Genomic DNA, 25,650 nt, shown 5'->3' on the forward strand with positions numbered 1-25,650 from the left:
TGCCTGGAAGTTATAGAGTGTCTTCAAGGCAGAACTGCAAGACCAGAGCTGCAATGGACTGGAAAGTCCCTGTATGCCCTCAGAATTCGAACAGAAGGACAACCATGAAAAATGCCAAAACAAGTGTCAAAGAATGTGCAGGAAGAGTCTATTGTCAGCTGTAATGCAATGTTTATACCAGCCCTTCGTATGTTTTGGGAGGAGGGAACAATTTCACTACATAAAATTTGAATTAGGGCAACAAAGAAGTCATTCAATGCAAATATGAAGGAAGATGAGGTCATTAAATGAACAGTAACCTTGCAGAGGCTGCTGAGCTCCAAGTTCAAGAAACTTCTTTAGCAGTGGAGTGGTGTATCCTGCCACCTACAAAGGAAATGGACATGGAGAATGGTGGTGTCCAAGCACACACCAAAAAACAGGTACAGAAAGACTAACAGAATGAGGGACCAAGTAACTTCTTTAGCAGTGGTGTAATTTATCTCCCAGCAAAGAAGGCACATGGAGAATTGTGGTGTTTCAGTACAGAACAAACACAGGCAGAGAAAGACTCTAAGGGGATCAGAGACGGTCATTGTATATCAGTCTCTAGACTGTACGCTCCACCTGTAGACAATGTACAAGGTAATAAAAAATCCCACAACTGATCTTAAATAACCACACTCAGTACTAACAAACCACCAACATGACATTCACCAGGAAATGTTCCACGCAAAAACATATATGTTTCTTTGATGTATGAGCGGTGGGTGATGGAGATGAAAACAGCTTTCCTGATTGTTTGCTGTTTGATCAGCCCTTGAATGTTTTTTCCTGCATAGGTACGTTTTTGGAGATATGTGAAGCACACTTAGAGAATCAATGGTTTGGTTTGCTAGATATTCAATTGTAGGAACAGAACAGGTTTTTATCTAGTGGAGCTGGCATAGTGATGGGACACCAACAGAAAAGTTGAACAAATACTATAAAACCATGCCACAGGAAGGAGCTACCAATAAACAAATTGAAACAATCCCAAACTGGAATTGAACACATCATGGTGACATGCGTCAGAAACTCAGAACAACTGAAGACAGCTTTAATATCCCATACAACCTGTACACTGGTAAAATAGGGTAGACACTTTAAGACAAAACATTAATAGTGCATACAATGTGTGCACTGTTGTGTTGTATTACCTCAGCTCTGTAGCAAATCACGTGAGGGACAGGAACTCAGCTGGCAACTGTGTGTACATTCCCCAGTTTAGCTAAGAACAAGGAAATGGTGTGTTGCTTGTCTCAGCCACCCAGCTCTCAAACCACAAGGGTTGTGTTGACAGTTTTTATCTATACACTGCTGATTGTGAGCTGATACACATAGCACAGGAAATCGCTATCAGAGGGAGATTCGCCATTGTCATTTTTTACGTGTGCAAGCCAATGTCACATAGCTTGTAGTAAGATGTGACTGGTAAAGGTTAACAAGATTCTATCCCTGACATAGCGTGCAGAAATATGTGATAATTTAATGTTACAAATATTCTACCTCTGATAAAGAAAGTAACACATTACGCATTGACTGTTAAAGAAGTGGACATTACAATGTCCACACATTCAAAGCAGCCATTTTACTGTTACATATTCATTTATAAATATATGGCACAGCACAGCAGGGACCCACACAAGAGGCTAGCAGACTTGCCTGCACTTTGAACCAAAGGGGCCGGTGAGAGGAGAGAGAGACAGTAAGGTCCAAGGAAGCAAATGCCTGTCAACCTCAGAAGGAGCCATTTACTTTGATGCTATTTTCGCTCCAGAGGTGAGTACAAGTGTATTGCATAGAGAATATAGGCATATAGTGTAGAGTAGCAGGAGAAATGGGATTCCTGTGTTTTTAAACTAAACATCATTTGTTTCATTATTTGAATACTCAACATAATTGTTGTTTCCATGATAATCTCATTCATAAGTTTGATCATACATTGGGCCTCATTACGAGTTTAGAGGTAGCCATGCCGTTTTTAGCGGCATGACTAACCCCAAACCGGGTACCGGGTCCGGGTCCCGCAAAAGGGGATTTACCGGGCCATTCTGACCTTGTAGGGCCCGGTAATTCCCTTTCGCGGGACACAGACCCGGTACATCCCCATTCGAGCCCCCATAGGGGTCAATGGGAATAGGGAGGATGCTAACAACGGGCCCGTTAATGACGGGCCCGTAGTTAGCATCCTGGTCTACTAGCGGGTCCACTCTGCACGTCTGGTCTGGCCAGGCGTCCAGAGCGGGACCCGCTGCAGACCTCGTAATGTGGCGGCCCGGAATCAACGGTTCCGGTCCCTTACCGGCACCGTTCATTCTGCGGCCGGCTATGTTGTAATGAGGCCCATTAATTTATATCTGCTTTTGCACTTGCTTTTATAATAAAGATAAGAACCCTCCAAAAATAACAGATCATATTAAACACCTCAAAATGATAACTCTTTGACAGTGTATATTTAGCGCAAGGAGTCAGAGTGTTATCTCTGAGCGAGTCAAGAATCCACATTCCCTGACTATATGTGTTTAATCATGCTGATAGCACCAGAAACTAGGCCTGAATGTCCATAGCGCTGGGAGTCAGCCTAGGGTGGTTCAGACATGAATGACTGATGACCAGGGGTCAATTGTCAAAGCCTCACAAGGGGTGGAGATAAGGGACTCAGGGTCAGGCCTGAATCATAGGCAATCACGACAATTGAATCTGTATTAACACAAGGATTCTTAATCTGCAGTTCCACTCGGCACTAGTTGGAGACTTACAGTTGCCTACAGTGTTAATGAGAAAAAGTGGCCAGCAGCTATTCATTGAGCAGGAGTGCCATGCTACCGTACTTTAGTATTCCAAAGTTGTGTATGCTATTGTTTTGAGAATTGTTTTAGCTTTTCTATTCTGGTGTCTTTTATTTTCTGTACTTTTCAAAGCATAATTTGTGATGTTTCTGCATAAACCAAAGACTATACATATATAATAACCTCCAAAGAGCCTATTCACAAATGACATTGCTAGGCTTTGATCTGACCGTGCCTATTCTCTCCAATAGAGTGCAGTCACAATGTACAACCTACCAAGCCCATTTTTGCCTTTGGGTAAGAGCTGCTTATGCAGGATCATTGGCAAACTTAAGGAGGACCAACTTCGAACCTCCCAAATGTCGCTGTAGCTTGCAGACCAACTCCTGATTTCGCAATAGGCCCGGACTTATCTTTTGATTGTATTCAAACTGAATTTTATATAAATTCACCAAGTTTACATTTACGTTCTCGTCTGATTCAACCATGATAGATGACAAAGGTATTAGAGGTATTAAATCACATCCCTCAGCTTCACCAACTCCATTTCTTTGCCACATTTTAATAATACACTGCCTATCTTTCCAACACAGCCGGTAATGCGTCCGAAAACCAAGTGGTGAGACCATACACATCTGCAAGGCAGGGCAAATGGTGGGAATCTCCAGATTTACATTTACTGGCCCCTACAACAAAGTGGCCGTAAAATAAAGTCCTTCTTGATAGCTAATGATCATATACTCAAACAAACTAAATGGTAGAGCCAGTTGTGTATGGCATTCTGCATGACATTATCAATGGGCTATTGTGATTTCATTACGTTTTCACAATGTAATGTAAAAGTACCTCAAGCTTCACCAGCTTTCACTACAGACAATAAATGGGCATCATTAAGAGCTTGCCGGTCTGGATACAACGGTACCGGTAAGCTTGCCGGTACCGTTGTATCCGGATCGACAAACTCTGAGTTTTGCTCGCGGGTGCCTTTCATTCCGCCAGGTCTGACCTGGCGGAATGAAAGGAACAAGTTACTTACCTGTAACTGTTGTTCTCCAGCATGGGTCTGGCATGGATTCACATGCTCATGAAGGTGTCCAGACATTTGGTCGACCTAAAACTGGTCGAATGACATTTGGTCGACGCAATTTGGTCGAAAACCAAATGGTCGAATTTTTTTTTTAATTATATATTTATTTTTTGGGTTTTCGTTTTTTACAAAAATGGATTTTTAGAAAAAAAAGGGGGTTGGGGGGTTGGGGGGGGACCCCCCAAAAAAAAAAAAAAAAAGGTGAAAATAATAAAAAAAAAAATTCGACCATTTGGTTTTCGACCAAATTGGTTCGACCATTTGTCTGGTCGACCAATTTTTTTCGACCAAATGTCTGGTAACCGCTCATGAATATTCCCCGTCGTCAGGCCGGGAATCCTCGGTAAAGAAAAAATCAGTATCAGTTTCGTTTCTGATCTGTCTTTCTCAGTAGTAACCAATCACTGGTTTCTGGGTCATACTGCCCCCAGCCAATGACTGCCCTCTCCCTAAGCCCCGCCTCTGGCAGCCATCCTCAGATTTGGTAGCACGTAAAGTGGCAGTATGACCAAGTGAAGAGCCGCAGAGGGGTAGGAGGGAGGGTTCGCATGTGAATCCATGCCAGACCCATGCTGGAGAACAACAGTTACAGGTAAGTAACTTGTTCCTTCTCCAGCATGGGGTCTGGCATGGATTCACATGCTCATGAATATAAGAATACATAGCAGTACACACATGCACAACCACGGGAGGTGGCAAAGGCTCAACATTAAGCATTACATCAAAACTCAATATTAAGCAATTCTTATCTCCTCACCAAGCTCACCTTAGGCGAACAGGTTGCGCAGCACTGCTTGGCACACCCTGGCCTCCTCCCAGGAATCCCGGTCGACGCAGTAGAATCTTGTGAAGGTGTGCATCGACCTCCACGTAGCAGCCCTCCAGATGTCCAGCAGGGGCACAGCAGGCAAGAACGCCGTGGTAGCAGCGATAGCTCTGGTCGAATAGGCTCTCGGACGGTCGGGCAACAGTCGGTTTGCCAACCGATGACAGTGCATGATGCAGCCGGAGAGGCATCTGAAAATGGAAGCCTTCGAGAGAGCCTTCCCTTGGTTCACAGGTCCAAAGTTTACAAATAGATGTGATGTCTTCTGAAAACTCTTCGTGCGGTCCACGTAGAACTTCAGCGCTCTAGCCACATCCAGCGAGTGCAAAGTCCTCTCGGCCGGCAACGAAGGCGACGGAAAGAAAACAGGTAACACCAAGGGCCCGTTGAGGTGGAAGTCCGACGGCACCTTGGGCATAAAGGAGGGGTGCGTCCTCAGCACCACTCTCGTGTCGTGAAAAGTCAAGTATCGAGGCTTGCAGGATAGGGCCTGGATTGCTCCCACTCATCGTGCGGAGGTGATGGCCACAAGAAACGCAGTCTTCCACGACAGGAACTTCAACGGTGCCGAATGCAGGGGCTCGAATGGCGCCCCTATGAGCCTGGTCAGCACCACGTTGAGCTCCCACGCCGGGGCAGGGGGCTTCACCGCCGGGAACGATCGGAACAGTCCCTTCATAAATTCCTTCACCAGGCGATGGGACCACAAGGACGCCCGTCCTGCGGTTCTGGTGTATCGGGAGATCGCAGCCATATGTATCTTGCTGGAGGCGTGAGCCAGTCCAGCCTTGGCCAGCGACAGTAGGTACGGCAGCACTTGAGTGGCCGTAATCCGTAGAGGGTTAATCTTCTGTGCACGGCACCAAACAGAGAACCTCTTCCACTTATGTCCGTAGCACTTGAGAGTTGAGGACGCCCTGTCCTTTGCAAGAACCTCTTTGCAGTCCCTTGGAGGCACCCGCCTTGCCTCCGGTGCTCCAAAAGGACGACATTCGTTGCCGGAGAACACCTAGCGCCTTAGCTGTCTCCGTGTCCGCCTTGATGGCTTGGAGGGACTCATCCACTTTTTTCCCAAACAGATTGTTCCCGTCGGAAGGCATGTCCAAAACCTTGGCTTGTTCGTCCTGGCGGAAATCCGTTGCCTTGAGCCACCATCGTCGTCTAAGGCAAATGCTGTTGCCTAGCTGGCGGAAACGGGTGTGGGCAATGTCCGTTGCCACCGTAATGCCGTGATCCGACGCCACTTCGCCTTCTTGCAAGATCTCCAGGGCCTCGGCCCTCTTGTCCGGTAGGAAGTCGAACAGGGGGGCGACCTTGTACCATAACTCCCTGTCGTAGCGGGCCACGATCGGGAGGGCATTGGCCGTCTTAATCGTTGTTACCGCCGACGAGATAACTCGTCGTCCCATTGCGTCCAGCTTCTTTCCTTCGCCGCCCGGCGGGGAAGTTGACGTTGAGGCCGATGCCCCCCCCCGCTTTCTTCATGGCCGCCGCTGAGACGACCGAGTCAGGGGTCGGTTGTGCCCTAAGGCACAAAGGGGCCGTGTCGGGGACCCGGTACTTCTTCTCGTACTGATCCCTCTTGGCAGGCGTCGTAGACCGGTTCTTGAGAAGGGTGAGGCCCTCGTCCCAGATGTCATCCAGCAGAGGCACGGCGAGGACTGTTTTCCTCTTGGCCTCGCGCCATTGGTAAAGGAAACCTTCCTTCTTCTTCTCTTCGGGGCAGAGCTGAAAAAGCTTGGATGCCCTGGCGATCATTGTATGGAAAGATCCGATCTCGTCGGGCGGCGAGGCCCGGGCTGGGGGCGATGGGAGCTCCGTCCCGTCGTCACCGCCGTCGTCGTCGGTACCCGTCGTGGCCGTGTCCGTTCCCGTGTCATCCCCAGGGATGGGGGACGTGGTCAAAGGTTGAGTAGGCTGCGAGGGCTGAAAAGGCGGGGCTGGATGGATCCGTCTTCTCTTGTTCCGGGGGCTTCCCGCCGGGCCTGGCTCTGGCTCCTCCGTCGAGCCTGGTTCCGGTTCCTCCGTCGGTGGTAGGGGCAATCTCGTCCTTATCTCCGAACATAACGATTGTATTGCCAACAAAATGGCCGCTGAGTTGTCCTGCGGCTCCGGAAGCGACGGGACCAACGGGTGACTAGGACCCTCGCCGGCGCCACCGTCGCTCTCGTCTTCACCTTCGTCGAGATCCCTCTCATGGGAACGGGACTCTTCGACGCCCTCGTCGAGGCCCTCTAAGACTTCTACCAGCTCCTCCTTGGATGCTGTGTCCGTGTCCACAACGGCCACCACCCCCCCTCTTTTTCCGCCGGGGTCTTCAGGGGGTCTTTTCGATGGGTCTGAAAGAGGCTTCCCTCTGCGGAGGCAGGGAGACTCTGGGCCCCGAGGTCGCCTCCACTGGTGTAGACTCCACAGGCTGCGCCAGGGCCACCGCGACTTCCTCGATAGAGGCCTTGGCCGGGTGAATCAAGGCCTTTGCCACCTTATGTGGGGCTGAGGCGTCACCTTGGGAGGGGGGTCACTGCCTCGCTCCCCCTCGGCCAGATCCTTCGAGCTCGACCGGGGCCTCTCCAGAAGCTTTGCCAGGTTCTCGGCCTTCCTCTTCCCTGAGCCAGAGCGTTGGCTCGTTGTTAATGGCGCTGGGGAGGATGCGCCCTGCCTGGCAGCCAAGAAGCCCGACCGTTCGGCGCTTCCGGTGCCCGCGGACTCGCGGTGCTTTGCCTTCTGTTGGGCCCCCATCGCCGGGGCGCCCTCACATGACTTAGAAGACCGCTCTGACTTCTTCTTCTTCTCACCTGAGGGGCTCTTTCCTTCCAGCCAGTTGGAGAGACGAAGGTGTCGGTCCCCGATGGTCCGTTCCGACATGTTCCCGCAAAACGCACAGTCCTTCTCCACGTGCGTTTTGTCCTCATGAAGGCAGTAGAGACATTCCGAGTGCTCGTCCTCCTTGAACACATTCTGCAGCTGGCATCCAGGGCAAACCCTGAATAGCTTTCCGGGCGTCGAGCTTCCTTTCTCCTGGGCCATGTTCGGGTAGGCCGCAGAAACTCCTAGACTCCTTCAAGAAGTGTAACTGGATGAAATCTTCACCCTTGAGGGGCATACAAAAAATCTGACACAGATCCCCGTTAATTGATGCTCTATTTAACCGAAAAATGAGAAATTCTCTTTGAAAAAGTGCAAAAACGCAGCAAAAGCTCGAGAGCTAAACACGAGGACTCCCAACACTTGAGCGTGCGGTAAACATCTGAGGATGACTGCCAGAGGCGGGGCTTAGGGAGAGGGCAGTCATTGGCTGGGGGCAGTATGACCCAGAGACCAGTGATTGGTTACTACTGAGAAAGACAGATCCGAAACGAAACTGATACTGATTTTTTCTTTACCGAGGATTCCCGGCTTGACGACGTGGAATATTCATGAGCATGTGAATCCATGCCAGACCCCATGCTGGAGAAGGCACCCGCGAGCACAGCATGCCTGTAGCAGAGGCACGCTTATGAACCATGCCGGTGCTACAGGCATCCCCATTCCCATTGAGCTCTATGGGGCTGAAATGGGACTGGGGATCACCCGATTCTGGCACCCGCGAAAGGGCAATTACCGGGTCCGGCAGGGCCGGAATACAGCAGTAATTGCCCATTGCCGGGTGCCAGACTTTCTTGCAAGTTTGGAGGTAGTCTTGACGGTTTTATCGCCAAGGCTACCTCCAACCTTGTAATGAGGCAATGACTCCTGATATAAATAAATATTCAAATACAATAGCAACAGTGAAGTTACATGACTACTTTTTTATTTGCATAAGATATAGTCTAAGAAATCATTTTCATTCAACAGTTTACTTCTTTTTGTGTGATTTATTTACTAATATTAACAAATCAGAGAAATTACAAAACAAGATAGGAGCATGAATTTCACTGACTCCTGTTAAAGAGAAATGGTAATAAGCATGCACAGAAAGAACGATAGGTTTAAAACATTATCTTACTTAGAACCTGACTATAAATATAACAGCATAGAAAGAGACAATATAAAGTCACATTTCGATGCACAAAGGTCCAACCTTGCTCAAAACCGTGTAAGGGAGTTAAACAGAATCCTTGTAGACGGAGGATAATCCTTATCCTCCAGCTCATGTCGAAGATCATGCCAAACCATCCTCCACCCTTTGGAGAAGAGTGACTGGCTTGCTGTGGTATCCCGCATTTTATTCAAGATGGCTGTTATTAGAGGAATTGATCTACCATGTGAAAGGTGCGGCGTAATCATTTTTTGACCGGTTAATTTGTAAGCACTGCCTTTTTATATACAGCTTCCAAGTGGTGGAGAGCCAACAACTAGCCGCAAGCAACACTGCTTGGATTGCTGTCAAAAGATAGACTCAAAAGGGCACTTGCAAGCAAAACAAAAAGCAGTGGGGTACATACTATAGGGATACAGAAGCATGTGTGCATACATGTAAACACTGGGACACTTCCCATATGTTGGGGCTTCACGGGATGGTGTCTAGGGAGGGAGGATGTGGGTGGAAGTGGAAATATGCCCCTCACTTTGCTTAACAGGTGGGCTTATCAGGGCATGTATTGCCAGAGTATCTCGAGTATGGCGTGGGTGAAAGATGAGGCTTGGCAGGGGGACAAAGACTTTTCTTTACATAGTTTCAGATAAACTGTCAGCACCAATATATTATCTCGACCAGCCTTTAGAACTCGAGTGTATCATCTGCTTCTCAGCCCTTCAGCACAGATCCACTCATCATTGCGAAGCATACAGGAGGGGGGGTGAAGGTTGGAGACATGCTTACCACGTACCCTTCAATCCATGTGTTTAGACTAAGCAAGGTGAGAACCCCTATCAAGAAAACCACTTGGTGGCCATTTTCTGCATATGCATAAGAATGATGTCAATACCATAATGCCATGGTGTAGGGAAGAAGTTTTTTTGTGATGTCCGGAGTAAATAAAACACCAGCATAAAAATAAGCAGACACATTTATTAAGTGCAGGATTTTAGGGAGCTAAGAGCCTTGAGGTGCTGTGAAAATGCAACGATTCATCTATTATCAGTTTTACAGTGTGTGCAATAGGTGTCCCAAATGCAAGTTAGTTGAGGCATGGTACGTTTTATGCAGGTCTGAAAGCTGCAGCAGAGAGATCTACAGCACTCTGGGTTTGGCTGGTGGGGAGGAGGGAGGGTTTGGCGTGATTATTATTATTAGGTTATCTATTGAGCACTTCCCTAGCTTTGCGAAGCAACGGAGCACTTTACAATCATAGGGGGAAGATCACAGTGAACACCTGTTCTGACTCCATGACAGGGAATACACCCCCAGGCTTTCCCATGTCTCCCTAACAGAATGTTACAGACTACAGCACTTCTCTGGGGGTGCTGTCGATTTTTGCCGTTGCAAGATTGCTTGAAAATTTCTGGAAACTTAACAGACATTGATACATGTAAAGGCTCCGGAAGATGATATGAAAGCGATATATGGTTCTTAAAACATTGCTGAAAGGTCAAAGCGAAAGTAAAATATCATGATAGATTCAGTTTTAAGAGTACAAACCAGCAAGAACAACACATTCTGAAAAATCCTTACAGAGGCAAAAAAAAATAGTATTAGATGCACATATATTAAGTTTGAAGAGGGTGAAGGGCATATTGTGCACATAATTACTGAGCCTGCTATTACAACGAGAACTCATAAAATGCAGATCAAAGAGATAAAATACTCATCATTTGGAATATTTCTCACAAATTGATTCCTGGATAGAGACATTTTGAGAATCAAAACACAATTTAGTTTCTACATCACTAAATAGACAGCACCTCACACCCACAACAAAACATAAGTAGCCTATTGACCAAGAATAAAAAAGTATCCCCGAGAGGTTCACTCGTATTACACTCCATGGAGTTTGATTCTCTATGGGCTCTTGAGGGTGTTTATTGTCAAATGCGTACAGGGTATTGGATCCAAAACCTTTAAAAAAAACGTGTGTTTACTAAGTTAAAGGTAAAATAGAATAAAAGCTTGCATGCACTGCTTTTAAAACAAGTTTGCAGTAAATATACAACTGTCCAAACATCAACTTAAAGCTCAACCATACCATCTAAGAAAAGTAATCTAAAATATCACACATTGTATCACTTTTTTCATTATGCATGGAATTGTAATCATGAAATGGCTCACCTGAATGAAAAGTTGTTCTCCTTTACCTATATTCAACAAATCTTCAACAAGGAGCGATTCTTGTTTTTCATAATTCTCGTTTCCCGAAAGGCTGTTTGAATGGCTTGAATCGGCGCACTTAACGTGATTTTCCCCGGAATCTGTTGTTAAACAGGCCTCATGGGAGTAGGTCTGGAGAAAAGCTCTGACCCCATCAATCCCCACAAACTGAGAGGCGGGAAGTGAATGGAAATTAACCCCTGATGACTCAGAGAGCTGGGACTCCCTCCAATGATGAAGCCTGATGGCCACAAGCAGAATGATCAGGAAAAGGAACAAGAAGGAAACAACAGCAACAGCAATCACCAGATACAGCGTGAGGTCCGACTCCATGTCTGTGGGAGCTGAAGGGTTACTGACGTCATGCAGCATTTCCGGCATACTGTCAGCCATCACTATGGTTACTGTCACTGAGGAAGAGAGAGGAGGCTGGCCATTGTCCCTCACTGACACCACCAGATAGTGTTTAATAGCGTCTTTCTCCATAATAGGGCGCCCGGTCCTGATTTCCCCAGTGTGGAGACCTACAGTAAACAGGCCCTGCTCCGTGGCCCTCAGCAGCTGGTAGGAGAGCCAGGCATTCTGCCCAGAGTCCCCATCAACAGCCACCACCTTAGTGATCAGATACCCCGGCTCAGAGGAGCGAGGCGCCATCTCCACCCCAGAGGAGCCATCCGTGGGGGCTGAGGGGTATAATATTTCAGGGGTGTTGTCATTCTGATCCAGTATATAGAATGTCACAGTGACATTACTCGCCAGAGCTGGAGAGCCGCCATCTTGGGCCTTCACTTGGATCTGAAAGTCTCTGAACTTTTCAAAGTCGAAGGACTGAAGTGCATAGATGACGCCAGATTCAGAATTAATGGAGATGTAGGAAGACAATGGAACATCCCCAATGTGTCCCTCAACGATGGAGTAACTGATCCTGGCATTCTTTCCCCAATCCGAATCTGTGGCCTTAGCAGCAAAAATAGAAGTGCCTTGAGGTACATTTTCCATGATGTAGGCACTGTATGACATTTGGCTAAACAGTGGCAGGTTGTCATTTTCATCTGTAATCTGTAGGTTGATGGTTAGAGTTTTAGACAGTGGGGGAGATCCGTTGTCTGTGGCTGTAACTGTTATGTTATATTGTGGGACCTGCTCCCTGTCCAAAGCCCCATCAGTTACCAAACTATAATAAGTTCCAATAGACTTCTTCAAGTGGAAGGGGAGCTGAGGAGTGAGGGAACAAGTAACTTGACCATGCTCTCCAGAATCCCTGTCAAAAACCTGCAGAAGAGCAATGACCGTCCCCAGAGGGCTGTTTTCTGGTACTTGCTTAAGCAGCGAGGACAGAGAAATCTCGGGGCTGTTATCATTCACGTTAATGACCTCTATGAACACCTTACAGTTTGATGACAAACTCCCATCACTTCCCTGGATTTCAAATTCATACAATTCAGATTCTTCAAAATCCAGCTGTTCGATCAAATAAATGTCTCCTGTTTTGGAATCCAGACGGAATTGCTCTAAAACATTTTCCTTGATGTTGTTAAATGAATAGGTTATTTCCGCGTTTGTGCCCTGGTCGCTATCTGTAGCTCCTACTGTGCCCACAACTGTGCCCTTGGGCACATTTTCCAAGACAGTGATCTTATAAACGGATTGATTAAACAAAGGGGCGTTGTCATTGAAATCCAGGACATTGACTCGTATGTGTGCAGTTCCTGATCGCACAGGGTCCCCTCCATCTGTGGCTGTGATGATTAAATGGTGAGTATCCTGCTCTTCCCGGTCCAGTGGTTTGTCCAGGATGAGTTCTGCATACTTAGTGGAGTCGCTTCTGAGTTTTACATCCAGTGTGAAGTGCGGACTGGCACCGAGCTGATAGCTCTGGAGTGCATTAGCCCCCACATCTGCATCGCGAGCAGCGGGCAGCAGGAAGCGCGTGCCGGGTGCTGTGATTTCATTGATTTGCAATGTTATTCCATCAGTTACAAATGCGGGCGAGTTGTCATTAATATCTTGAATTTCTATGTCAACTGCATACGCTTTCATGATACGTTCTGAAATGATCTCTATATTTAAAAGACACTGAACTCCGTGGCCGCATATACTTTCCCTGTCAATCCGATCCTTGATGTATAAACGCCCAGTATTTGCATTAAGAGTAAAATGCTGCTTCCTACCTCTGGACACGATGCGGGCTCCCCCTTCTGATAACTCCCGGGGGTGCATCCCCAGATCCAGAGCCACGTTTCCCACAAAAGAGCCTTTCTTCATTTCCTCGGGAATGGAATAACGGAGCTGCCCAGAAGCGGCTCCCCAGACTGCCAGCATTGCGGCGACGAGCAGCAGAGGGGCCCGGGGGTTGAAGCCTCTCAGTGCCCGAGCCATGGCGAGAAGGGGTGTCCCAGGGATTTCCAGTAAAGACTTCACATGAAATAAAACACAGCTCGCCCTCCGATGAGCTTTTCAGAGAGTGTCCAATCTCTTTTCAGACCGTCCATAGCCCCGGTGTTTGTGTCACGTGGTTTTCCGGTCTCGCTGAATTTCTTGTTTCAAGTTGGTGAACAGCGACGCTCTGTGTCCCAACCATAAACTGCAACGCAGTGCACGCAAATGAACGCTGATGTTGAACAGGTTGTATACACTGGATATCAGTACATTTATTTTGCATTGGCTGAAGTTTGCAACTATTATGGAACGGGAAGAAACAATCTCACACGTTCTATAGCCAACTGGGGTTTGGTGAAACCTCTTACTTTCTGTGCGTACATTATTATGTCGTGGGGTGACCACATTTTGAAAAAGAAAAACCGGGACAGGTTAGAAACATAAAAGTAGGACCTGCACCCTAAGACTTCAAACCCCTCCCACCTCTATCACGCCCCCTTTCATGGCACCCACTCCCAATGTGATCATCTATGATTGGTTATTGATAATGCGCTTAATACCAAAGAGGTTTCCAAGCGCGGATCCGGGATTCAAACCTGTGTTGCTCTACGTCAACTTGCTTCCAAGAAGAGCACGTTGCCACTGACCTATACTACCCGCAAATCATGCATTAAAATAAATGTTTCCAGCACATCTCATATGTATATATATATATTAACTGCAGGGTTATGAAACACTCTTTCTCAACCAGTCTAAGTGGTCGCAATTAGAATATGTGTGCAGTTAAGGACAAAAAGGTTGGCGGTTCGAGGCTCCCCTGGGGTTTCTAACAATGGTGATGCAAGAAAATAGTTTGTTAAGTAAACATGTCAGCTTGAACTGTTACATTACAGCAGTGGCCACCCTCCTATTCCCAGAAACGGGACATGTATTTTAAATTTTAAAAAAAAACTCTCTTGACAGGGAGACAGGGGTCCTAATTCCAGAACGGTCCTGGGAAAACTGGGACATCTGGTCACCCTATTTTGTGGGGTATTTTGGCATGCCTCTGTGTGCACATGAATCACGTTTGTGTGGATGGAACTAGTGCCACACGAGTAATGAGGTGAACATGAGTTCTGTGGCATCCGTTCAGGTATAATTGTAATACGGTAACGTTTGTTTAAAAACAAATCATTAGGTATGACAACTGCGTGGTCTGTAATGTATTTTCTAGAAATAAAACAAATGCATATGAATGGCATTATATTGATCTTGTTATTCTCACCTGTGTGTATGCTTGAAATCAAAGTGTGTTGCCTGAAGCCGCAGGACTGCACATGCACTGCGTTGTTTGCAGGGACAGCGTCGGGGATTTTCAACTGTTTAAGTTGAAAAGGGCCCCAAGCCATAGGGGAGGGGAGGCCCGAGCAGCTGCTCACATGTGGGCAGTCTTACGACACATCAACATGCTTCTTTTATTTAGGACATTTGGATATGTGCTTAGCAGTGCTGTGTTAGAGGCTGCCTTTGCTGGCGCCCTCAGGTATTCACCTCCCTCAGGCCTCTTGCCGTATCCATCAAGAATCTTATCAGCTCATTGACTATTTACTCCAGTTTCATCTACATTAGCCCCTTGCTGGTTGGCTACCAGGACCATGACAATCTGTAGCTATGAAGTCCCGCACTGCCTTCCTTTGTCTTCATTGTAATTTAAGCACCCCATGGGTGCCTCACTGTTCTTCCCAGCTATAGGCAATCGAGACCCCAAACATCATGGTGAAATTACCCCACGTGCCTTGACATGTTCTCAGCAGGCCCTGGCGTTTGGTGTTCATCTCTCTATTGTCGATTACATGCACTGGGATTTCTGGCAGTAATGTGCTCTTGGGATCATGTACACATATCCTCCTGATTAGGATGACAAAGAACCCCAAAGGCATATACCCCTTACTGGCGTTATTTGATAAGATCCACTGAACTATAATCCCGAGAAATGTCTTATACTGACTGGGGAGCCAGGCAGAGGGTTGTCATTAAAACGCCTTTCTTCTAAACATGAAATTCTCTGAATTTCCGAAAGCTAAGAAGCTTTGTACATCTGTACCCTAGGAACAATTTGAATCCATTTGATACAGACCCTGAGGCCAACCCCTGTTTTTTTAAATTCCAGCCTCAGTTCGAAAATAATTTGTATTTTTAAGGGTTTACTTGTGGATGTCAGACATCGATTCTGATTGCAGATGTCTTTGCTGTTCTTCTCAAATCAAAGATTCGACTAGAATTGCTTCCAGGTGGGTTTGTTCAAGAACCTTTCCTCTACGCCGAGTTTACAAACTCTTCCTTTCTTCCGAGTATTCAAGTTGGAAGGCTCGTCCTTCACACAATCCACTTTCTGCTTCATTCCACTTCTTTTTGCGAGTAAGGCTACTGAAAGCTGGGCTTGGTTGTGAATGTTAGTCCAAAAATAAAATCGGTCATGCGTCCGTTCATTAGAGCCAATAGGGCTGTGTGGAGACCACATCGAGTGCTTTTCAGAAAAGGGCAGAATGCTCTGTCCATTGGAAGCATGTGGGATCTTTGTCTGCCCGTTCTTTGGCTGGCTTGTCCTTCTGGGAACCCGGGTCCTATAGAGAGCATGTTCAACCTCTTGTTACCAAAGTACAACCACCAAATACTGGGAAGCTGGCATTTTTGTTCCCTAAGAGGCATGCAGGTACACATGCTTTTCCATCAGTTGACAGTAAGTACCAACACAGAATTAAATAAAGATGCAGCCTATATTCTCTGTAAGCTACTCAATTATATTCACATTTGCTGTATTTTTTTAATCACTTCATTTGATGACTGTTTTAATGGAGTGTAATTGTCATCAAAGGATGCAGTGTGTTTAATATATAAATAGTAGGGATGACATGATGACAGTATCATGCTTTAGCGGGTACTCTGCCTGCCATATTCCTAAAATGTTGCCATCTTCGTACAGGTTTTGCGATGAGTTGTTAGACTAACTGGTGATTGGTCATCATGTGAGAACTTTCTCTTCTTCATTAAGGAAAAGCTTACAATCATGGAACAACAGTGATGCTCTTTAGGTAATGAAGATAATATGTTATGGTCTATGAGACCCACAAGCCCGCCAGGTAAAAATAAGACAAGTAATTACATATAATAGCCACTCGCACCTCTCACTGACTTGACCTTTGCTGGGCATATTGGCTGCCATTGTGTTCCTGCACATTTTAAGCATGTGGACCAGCCTACGCTTGCCACTATGCCTTCCCATTCTTTTTTAGGGCTGTCTCCTCTAAAGACCATGACCAGTTCACCCATGTAGATCACTGTGTTGTTGTGGTTTTTCGATCAAAGACCTGTAATGGCAGACACTAGACTCCTGAAGATATGTACGCTTTGAGGATTTTTTTCAAAGGTGGTGAGGTTGGTGTAGATATAACCAGTGATGTGGTTGTCTATAGTGTGATTTATATTTGTTAAATAAAATTCTGTCTCGGGATCCTCAATCTTACTGCATCAACACAGAATAGATCGGAAATGCTGGTAAAAGTGTTAGGTCGACAGCCAACCACGTGATGGAAAGACTGCATCACTTTGTCTGGGGGACAATGCGTAGGGGAGTGCAGTGAGTCTCAAGTGTGTTGCCATGGTGTACCACCTCTCTGACACTGATCATGTTGCAGGCTTGACATAATGTGAGGGTGGTATCCACATTTAAGCAACCACGCCACCTGTCACATGTATCTCTAACCAATACATGCTCAGATCACAGCCTGAAACCCTATATTTCTCTTGGGAAACCCTTAAAAAAGCCCCCGAAACCTTAGAAAACCCTGTCATAATCCTTCCCACCATTGTCCACCCAAAGGTGTCCAAGAAAGTGGCCCTTCCAGAAATTCCATGCAAACATGTGTTCCTTTATTGAGTGTTCCTCGGGCTGGAATTGCGCCTGATCCTGAAATTGTAGCATCAAACATATCTACACTGGAACTCTGCCCTAACTTCACAGAGGGGCCTGGGTTTGATTCACAGTATAAAGCGCAGAGGACGCCCTTTATTTAGTTCTATCGTGTCAAGAACCATGCTGATCACATTATTGATAAGGGTGACCTGCGCCTATCTGACGGGACTGTGCATCAGTGCAAATGATGTGCTGCCCATACCCCTTGAATACTTTAGTGTTCAGACTGCACCCTTGACACTAATGTAAGATGGGGCTGGATATCCATTTCACTCTCACGAGCCCTTAAACGGGCTGTCTATGTGGAATGGATCAAAAGAAAACAAACCAGTCCATCGCCGTATGAGAGATAGGAATGCAAGTGGGACAGTGGTGGCTCATTCAGCTGCTGTTCCCCAGAAATGCAGATAACGGTTGGGCCTCTGTGCTTTTCTTCTGAACTTAGTACCTTTCACTCTCCGAAAGCAGGACTCTCAGTTCGTACTTCCTGAAAGCACATCCCATTATGAACATTCGCCCGTTTCTGGCATAGGGTAAGCGAGCCCCGTTGTCACAAAAAAAGTCAATTGGAGCCAAAATATGTTTTGATTGGAATTGCGGCTCCTTTCTGAAGCTGCGCTATTTCTGCAGTTGCTTTCCCTTCAACGAAGCACGTGTCCTGGAAAAATCATTGGACTACTCCATCGGGTCGGCATTTTCTAATACAAATTGTGTCCCTTTCATCAGGTCCTCCTTTAACTCTGTGTCTCCTCCCTTCTCAAATTGTGTCCCCAATGACCCTCCCTCGACACCTTCCCATGCCCCTGATATTGCATTATCTGCTGAAGTTGTGTACCTCCGTTATGTTGTACTGAGGTGTGTTCCAATATTGCAGTAGCATTTGATGTATTTCGATTTAAATTTATTTTGAGCATTCGTAATAGAATCACTTGAATTGGGTCAATGGCGTTCAAGGTTGTGTTACTTTACTGTGGTTTAAACGTGAGTGGTACATTCTATGGTCCTGATTCACAAAATAGTTTTGTTAATTTGAGTGTACTCTTTGCACTTACAATTGGACAAAACAAAGGTATTTTGCACTTATGCTGAATCTGCCCACTGAAAATACTTTTGTGTAGGCACATTCTTTATTTTGAGTGAACATATGTTCAAAATGTGGGCAGGGGAGGGATAGACATTTGAAAACACACCCTGACTCACAATAGGGTACACGTTGATCTTTTCACTGATCTGTACCTTTCTCCTAACCTGGTCAATTCAGTCACATGCCAGATGTAGGGATACTGTTAGGGGTATCTTAAAACCCCTGGCAGCATTTGCCTACCAAAAATAGAAATGCTCTTGCTTTATATAAATGTTAAATTTTATTTTTACATTGTCATAGCCCTGTAAGGAGTGCAGGTGGAAATGTACAAAAAATTGCATTTAACGCAATGGCACTTTAACGCATGACACTGCAATTGTGAACATTCATCCCATTTAAATGGGTGTCTAACCTGAGCACGCTCCCACATGGTGTCATGCAGGCAATGTGTGGTCAAGTGTTGATAACGTGCCTGATACTTGAATATACATGGTGAATCTCAATGCGGGCCCTTATGCCGAAGGGAAGTCCCTGTGTCACCTTGCAGGGCGACTACTGGAAGTGGGGATTTGTGGGGTAAGATATGCGAGCACAGAGTTTTGGGGGAAAATGTCTTTGGACTTACCCACTAAGTCTGATGAGCTGTTGAACACTCACGCCTGCAGAAGCATAAAGCAAGGGTAAGAGATCAGTGGGGCTGAATAAACAGTGGAGATCCTCACTGGCATGTAGTCTCTTATAATACGTTCTGCTCTGAATAATGTCTCGCTAGATTCGTAATAGAGATATGTTTATTATTATTATTATTATTATGGTATTTATTGAGCGCGGACCTAGCTTCAAGAAGCAACGGAGCGCTTTACAGCGGTAACAAAAGAACGAATATACAGCAGGGGGTAGGATACAGAGGGGCACAGAGGGGGGTACAGCTCTACAGTGTGGCAGGGAGGTAGAGGTGATGGACGGCATCTAGGAAGTCGGGTGCCCAGGGGCGGCGTGATGGCCTAGGTGTTGAGGAGGATAGACTCCTTGTAGAGGTGGGTCTTGAGTTCTTTTCTGAATTGAAGGAGTATGGGTGGGAGTCTGATGCTGTCGTTGTGGTGTTTCCATAACTTTAGGGCGTAAGCAGAAAAGGCTTGTTTTCTGGTTAATTTTTGCAGTGGCCGATTTCAAGTCCGCACATGTCCTGGCTTCTGCTGGTGTGCTGTCCGCCAGAGATGCTTAGTTTCTCTGCGAGGTAGCTGGATGACTTGAGGGCGACTGCTTTATAGATGATGCAGCAAGACTTGAAGGTGATTTGTGCATGCATTGGGAGCCAGTGAAGGTCAGTGATGGCCAGTGTGATATGGTCGTAACTCCGTAGACCGCTTATGAGTTGTGTGGTCGTGTGTAGGACACTTCTCAGGGTCACAAGGGAGGCCGACGGGTGGCCTTCGAGGAGGCCTTCTGTTTCAGGGTGAATAATGGCACTAGATGTCTCCAGAGGGAGGACAGAGGCATAAGATCTACATTGATCCTGGCACAGAAAGAACATAAAGGTGGTGCGTGGAAAGAGTGGCATACTGTCTCTTTGGGGGATGTACACAGGGACAAGGCCGCAAGGGGGATTAAGGCACATCATGCTTCTGCTTAAGGCAACTAAAGGGAAAGGGAGCACCGTGGGGAAGTATATACGGGAAAGTGCCTCTGCAGACACAGACTACATTATGAGACCTCTTCATGGACTGGGGCACATCATGAAATGACTACAGGCTAAACGATGAGTACATCACGCAAGTACATGACGTTAGACAGCAGCCGAATAACATGCACTTACGACAAGGTGGCTAAAAACAGAACAAGATGCACAGGCGTACTTTTTGGATTGATTTTCGGCTCATTTCCTGTCAACTCTTGGAACCGCTCCGTCCAGTGAAAGTGCAGGATTTCACCAGAAATTAATTATATGACATTGATTCCAATTGACATCACAACTGTACCTGGCCTAGAATATTGATATTGAACCTATTTTCCAAGCCACATCTCTCTTTCCCAAGTAACTGACTCACCTTTCAATCTACTAGTCCCTTTACAGTAGATGCACGGATCCTTCACACGCAGCCGCCTTGTGCCTGCTAACAGCACTTCCAAGACTTAGAGACGCGCAGAGCTCTCTGGCTCGCCTGCAACATCTTTAGCTGTATTACACACACACACGCTCAACCACTTCAAACCAGCAGCACTTGTGGTGACCTAGTGCAGGCATCTAATACATTTTTGGTTCGCCGCTCCTGTCTCTCCTTCTACTCCACAATCCCTCCCCAAAACTGCCACATTTTGGCATAACCAGGCACCACAAGGCCACCAGAATGGCAGTTGGACATTATATAAGACCACATTACAATACATCAACTACTTTAGGAAAGTCAAATGTATACACCTGTAATTACTAGCAAATATTTCTACCAGTATAAAAATCACTAAAACACGACTTTTGTAGACAGTTTCCAAAGTATTAATAATTAAGTAAATCAATGGCTAGTAGTCTGCTACTTATATGCGATATGTTCAGACATGCGTAATATTATACACAGTTCAATAATATTAAATATGGTGGTGGCTTGTGTTGTTTATATATCATTCAACACTGTTCACTTCTATTATTTATTCATGTTTTACTGTTTAATACAATGCTTACCAGGCCCAAAGCATGCCTTTGCGCTGCACTGCAAAGGACATGTACAGAAAAGCATAATATATTACAGAACGATTAAACATGGATGGAAAGCATTGATAACGTACCAACATGGGGAGGCTTTCTTTTGTATCTACTACATACATGTCTGTTCACATTCACATTGAATACAAGAATATAAGCAAAAGGAGTTGTACACAAATGTTATTTGTTTACTAATGCCAGATTGTAACACTTCATGTGCACCCCTTTGTGAACTATCCATTTCTATAAAAATGGCAGAACATTTTAATGAACATCAAAGAAGCCTAAATGGATGGCCAATTATTTGCTTCTGCTTTTTATTTAGAAGACATCAAGGTCAGTATAAAACTGTGCTGAGACCAATAACTCATGCCTCCATAAAGCCCTAAATGAATGCCTGACCTGCTCTAGAAGGCCGGGCCCAGAGTTCCCGGTGGAGATTCATTTCCAATGCCAGCACCATCTGCAGAAAGGAGAATTTCCCCGGAAACCTCTTGACTTGGTCTAAAAAATGTGAACTGGTTATTTCCTGAGTCCAGGGCAAGAGCGACACATTATAGGAGTAGGCCAATGGTAGGGTGCCATTCTGATAGTTGGATGAGATCCGTGGGTCAACATGACAATTTAGAGCAGGCGTGGATGAACTGAAAACTATGGGTCCCTTGGGTTTTTTGCATTTGATAATCACCACAAGCATCAGCATTAGCATGAACACAGATGAGATTAAGGCCAAAGACACAGCCAGATACACCTTCAAACTGGATTCACCGTCAGAGTCACATGGCTGGTTCATTATTTCGGGAAGAGCCTCTTGAACATTCTCTGTAAACACCCTATTCAAATAAACAGCGGCTGAAAGGGGTGGCTGCCCATTGTCCTTCACCAAGATGACACATGTTTGGGTGTCACGGTCTTTCTCCAGAAAACGTCTTGCTGTCCTGATTTCTCCAGTGTGTATTCCAATATTAAATAATGAGGCTTCGGTAGCCTGAAGCAGGTGGTAGGACAACCATGCATTGTGCCCAAAGTCAGCATCTACAGCCACCACTTTAGGTATCAGGTATCCTTGACCAGCGGAAGGGGGAACTATCTCAAACATTACAGAAAGATTAGGTTCCAGTGACGGTTAGAGGATTTCTGGAGGGGTATCATTCAGATCAACTATAAATAACTTCACAGTGACATTACTGCTGAGAGGAAGAAATACAGAATCCTTGGCCTTCACCTGGAACTCAAACTCCCTGAGCTGCTCATAGACACCCGTCTGAGAATTGATGGAGACGAGGGAGGACAGAGGAACTCCTTCCAAATCACTGCTTATTACTGAATAAGTGACGTGGGAGTTCAGGTCCAAATCATAGTCAAATGCTTTTACATGGCGTATGAAAGAGCTTTTTCTCTGGGGTGTAAACCTGGTAGATAGATAAGACTGGTGGGTTATCATTGACATCAGATACCACCAATCGGATAGTTCTGTTGGTGGTTAGAGCCAGAAATCCTTTGTCCACGGCTGTGACAGTGATATTGTACTCTCCTACAGTTTCCCGGTCTATGCTGTTGGAAGTCACCAGTTTGTAATAATTCGCAGATGAGGATATGATTTTAAAAGGAATATTGTCTGGGATATGATACATAACTTCTCCATTCTCCATGGAATCTTGGCATTGAACTTTGATAAGTGCCACCACCGTGTCGGGTGCAGCATCTTCCCGAATGTCACCGGTGACCGAGGTGAAGATAATCTCTGAGGCATTATCGTTTTCATCAATAATCTCTATCACGATCTGGCAAGGGGCAACATGGCCCCCTCTGTCCTTTCCTTCCACTTCCAGCATGGAAGAGCTAGTCTTCTCAAAGTCCACAGCCCCTCTGGTCCTACGTTGTCCGCTGTCTTGGTCTAGGCTGAAGATGCCAAGAGCACTGTCCGGGAAGCTTCATAAAGAGTAGGTGACTTTTGTGTTTGTCCCTTCATCATTATCTGTGTCTCTCACCTGAACTATCTCCACATTATTTGGCACACCTTCCTTTAAGATGGCTTTGTAGACTTCCTGACTGAAAACTGGGAAGTTATCATTGGCATCTAACACCCTAACGTTAATGTTTACAGCAGTAGACCTAACCGGCTCTCCCCCATCACAGGCAGTCAGAATCAAATGATCACTTTGCTTTTCACGACCAATTCTGCATATCTGTAGCCATCACTGCTCGGCTAGTCCTCCAGCGCAAAGTGCTCATTTTGGCTGAGTCTGTAGCCCTGCAGGGAGTTGATGCCAATGTTGGGGTCTCTGGCGTTCCCCAGAGCAAAGCCTGCTCCTGGCAACGTCGTTTCAACATTTACTAAAACAATGGGGTTAACCGAAAATCTGGTGTCTTGTCATTGATATCAAGCACAGAGATCTTCACGTGGAAAACATTGAAGGGGTTCTCTACGACAGCCTCAAGGGTTATGAAGCATTCGGGCTCCTCCCCGCACAGATCCTCTCTGTCTATTATGTCGCTAAGCCGGTGTCTGCATTTATTGTAAAATACTGTTTCTCTGCAGCAGAAACAACACAGAGTTTCCTGTCAGACAAATGTCTCGTGTGTATCCCCAAAACCATGGCAGGGTTTCCCACAATGGACCCTCTCTTCATTTCTTCAGGAATTGAATAGTGCATCTGTGCAGAAACAGAAGCGCAGAGGCAGCAACACAACAAAAAAAAGCAGCACTTGCCGTCCCCGCCTCAGCACAGCTCCTTCGGGGAAGGCTCCCTCTCCAGCCATGACAAGAGCTGCTCACTTATCCCTTCCTATTCAGAAAACCCACTCGAGCGATTAAATGAAAATAAAACACGGTCATAAAAAGAACTGAACTGAACAGTTGTTATGAATGCCAGGAAAAATAAGCTTTGATACAAACGGAGAGCAGTGAAACTCCCTCCTTGAAGAGTCTCTGCCGCTCCTTCGTGTGAGATCTGGGAAAATGAAGCCGGCCTAGGCTCCCTCCAGTTCTAACCTTGGTTCCGCGTTGGATAAATTCACCACCTTGTGGATTATTCCAATAACAGAATACACACTAAGGTTGCTCTCACAACTCAAATAAATACCAAGTCTTTGCATGAATGCTGGCTTCAAGAAAGGGCACTGATTAGTTATAGAAACACACAGGGATATGTTTGCTCGCAATGTTAACCAGAATGCTGTATTTTCAACAGCGCTTGCCCAGACTTGCTGTTTACACATATGTCAGTCTTCTCAGGTGGTACGGTTTGAATTGTATGAAATGAATATGATTTTATGTTGATGTTATATGTCGTTAAATCACAGACTCATTCATAAAGCATCCATTTTAGTTTTCATGCAACTGGTTCAATGCCAACGTACCTAAAAGTTGAACCTCAACACAGTTGTGGGTGGAGAGCCAACAGGTTAAGCGATCACTTCTGACATGTGGCAAACCTGCACCTTGATTCCCAAACATGGCTGTCTCATCTCTTTATTCTTCTGTGAAGGAACCTGTATCCCAGTGGTAGATATGGTGAACTGAATACCATTGCATTTGGCCATTATAATACTTACAACCGCGAGGAGTCACCAGTAAGCGCTGTAGACATGCCCAAGATTACTGTCCAAATGTGCATCAAGGTGTAGGTTGAACTGCTTGGAAATAAAAACCAGGCACAGTGCAAACTACAACCTGGTTACCATACTTAATACCAAAAATGCATGTTTACATGTCTTGGGCTCTACAACCAGAAAACATTACAGATATCCAAACAGAACAAAGAGATAACTATTGCATTGAACACAAGGCTTCGATTTAGCGGGCAGAAGAGGGAAGAGGCAGGACGGTCCTGCAAATACATCAGAGCACTTTAGAGAATCCACTGGGCTATAGCAGGGGTATGCAACCTTTGGCTAGCCAGATATTTAGGACTACAACTCCCATCATCCATAGCCCAAACAGTCAGTGGTGAGGGATAATTAGAGACAAAGCTAAGAACCTTGTAGAGTAGGGGTCTGCAACCTATGACTCTTCTGCATTTGGAATACAACTCCCATGATCACTAACCATTGATTTTGCTGGCCAGGGTCGATGAAAGTAGCAGTCCGAAACTTCTGTGGAGCCAAAGATTGCAGACCCCTGTTACAAAGTGAAAGGTTGCAGACTCCAACCTGAGGTTGGAAGGTGCATTGCCATAAAGGAATTTGTGGGTCAAATAGATTAGTTTGAGGCATATTTGTTCCGCCACCGGCAGCCAATGTAATTCTTTCCTGGCACTTGAGATGTGTTCTCTTCTCAGGGTACCACAGGACATTCTGACTGCCTCATTTTGAATCACTTGGAGCATGATTATGCAGTCTTTATAAGCACCAATCAGGAGTGCATTGCTGTAATCAAGTCTAGGCATAACAATCGCTCTAGCCAAAGTTTTGCAGTTCTTAGGTGACACAAACAGTTTGATATGTCTCAGCACCCTGAGCTGGTATGGAGAGCTTTTAGCAACCCAGCTCACAAGTGCTTCTGCTCCGAAGGAGGCCTCTAAGAAGACGCCAAGGTTGTTCACCATATCTACCACTGGGATACAAGTTCCTTCAATATTCA

At 45.8% G+C, this 25,650-nt stretch overlaps 1 protein-coding gene and 1 pseudogene across 8 annotated transcripts in view; both read right to left on the reverse strand.

Moving 5' to 3' along the window:
- LOC138582666 (protocadherin gamma-C3-like) overlaps positions 1-25,650 on the reverse strand; it is a 1,158,828-nt gene that overhangs the window by 936,472 nt on the left and 196,706 nt on the right. The window contains exon 1 of one of the 8 annotated variants that reach the window (XM_069654182.1): positions 10,911-13,382. The exons of the other annotated variants lie outside the window; for them this stretch is intronic. Within the exon in view, the coding sequence (XP_069510283.1) occupies positions 10,911-13,328 (2,418 nt within the window). The 5' untranslated portion in view covers positions 13,329-13,382. Of the gene's footprint in view, positions 1-10,910; positions 13,383-25,650 lie in introns of those variants that run through there. 8 annotated transcript variants of the gene reach the window in all.
- On the reverse strand, positions 21,451-22,900 carry LOC138582493 (protocadherin gamma-B5-like; annotated as a pseudogene).

The sequence above is a fragment of the Ambystoma mexicanum genome, chromosome 3q (genome assembly GCF_040938575.1).
Source record: "Ambystoma mexicanum isolate Mex_15411 chromosome 3q, UKY_AmexF1_1, whole genome shotgun sequence".
Lineage (NCBI taxonomy): Eukaryota > Metazoa > Chordata > Amphibia > Caudata > Ambystomatidae > Ambystoma > Ambystoma mexicanum.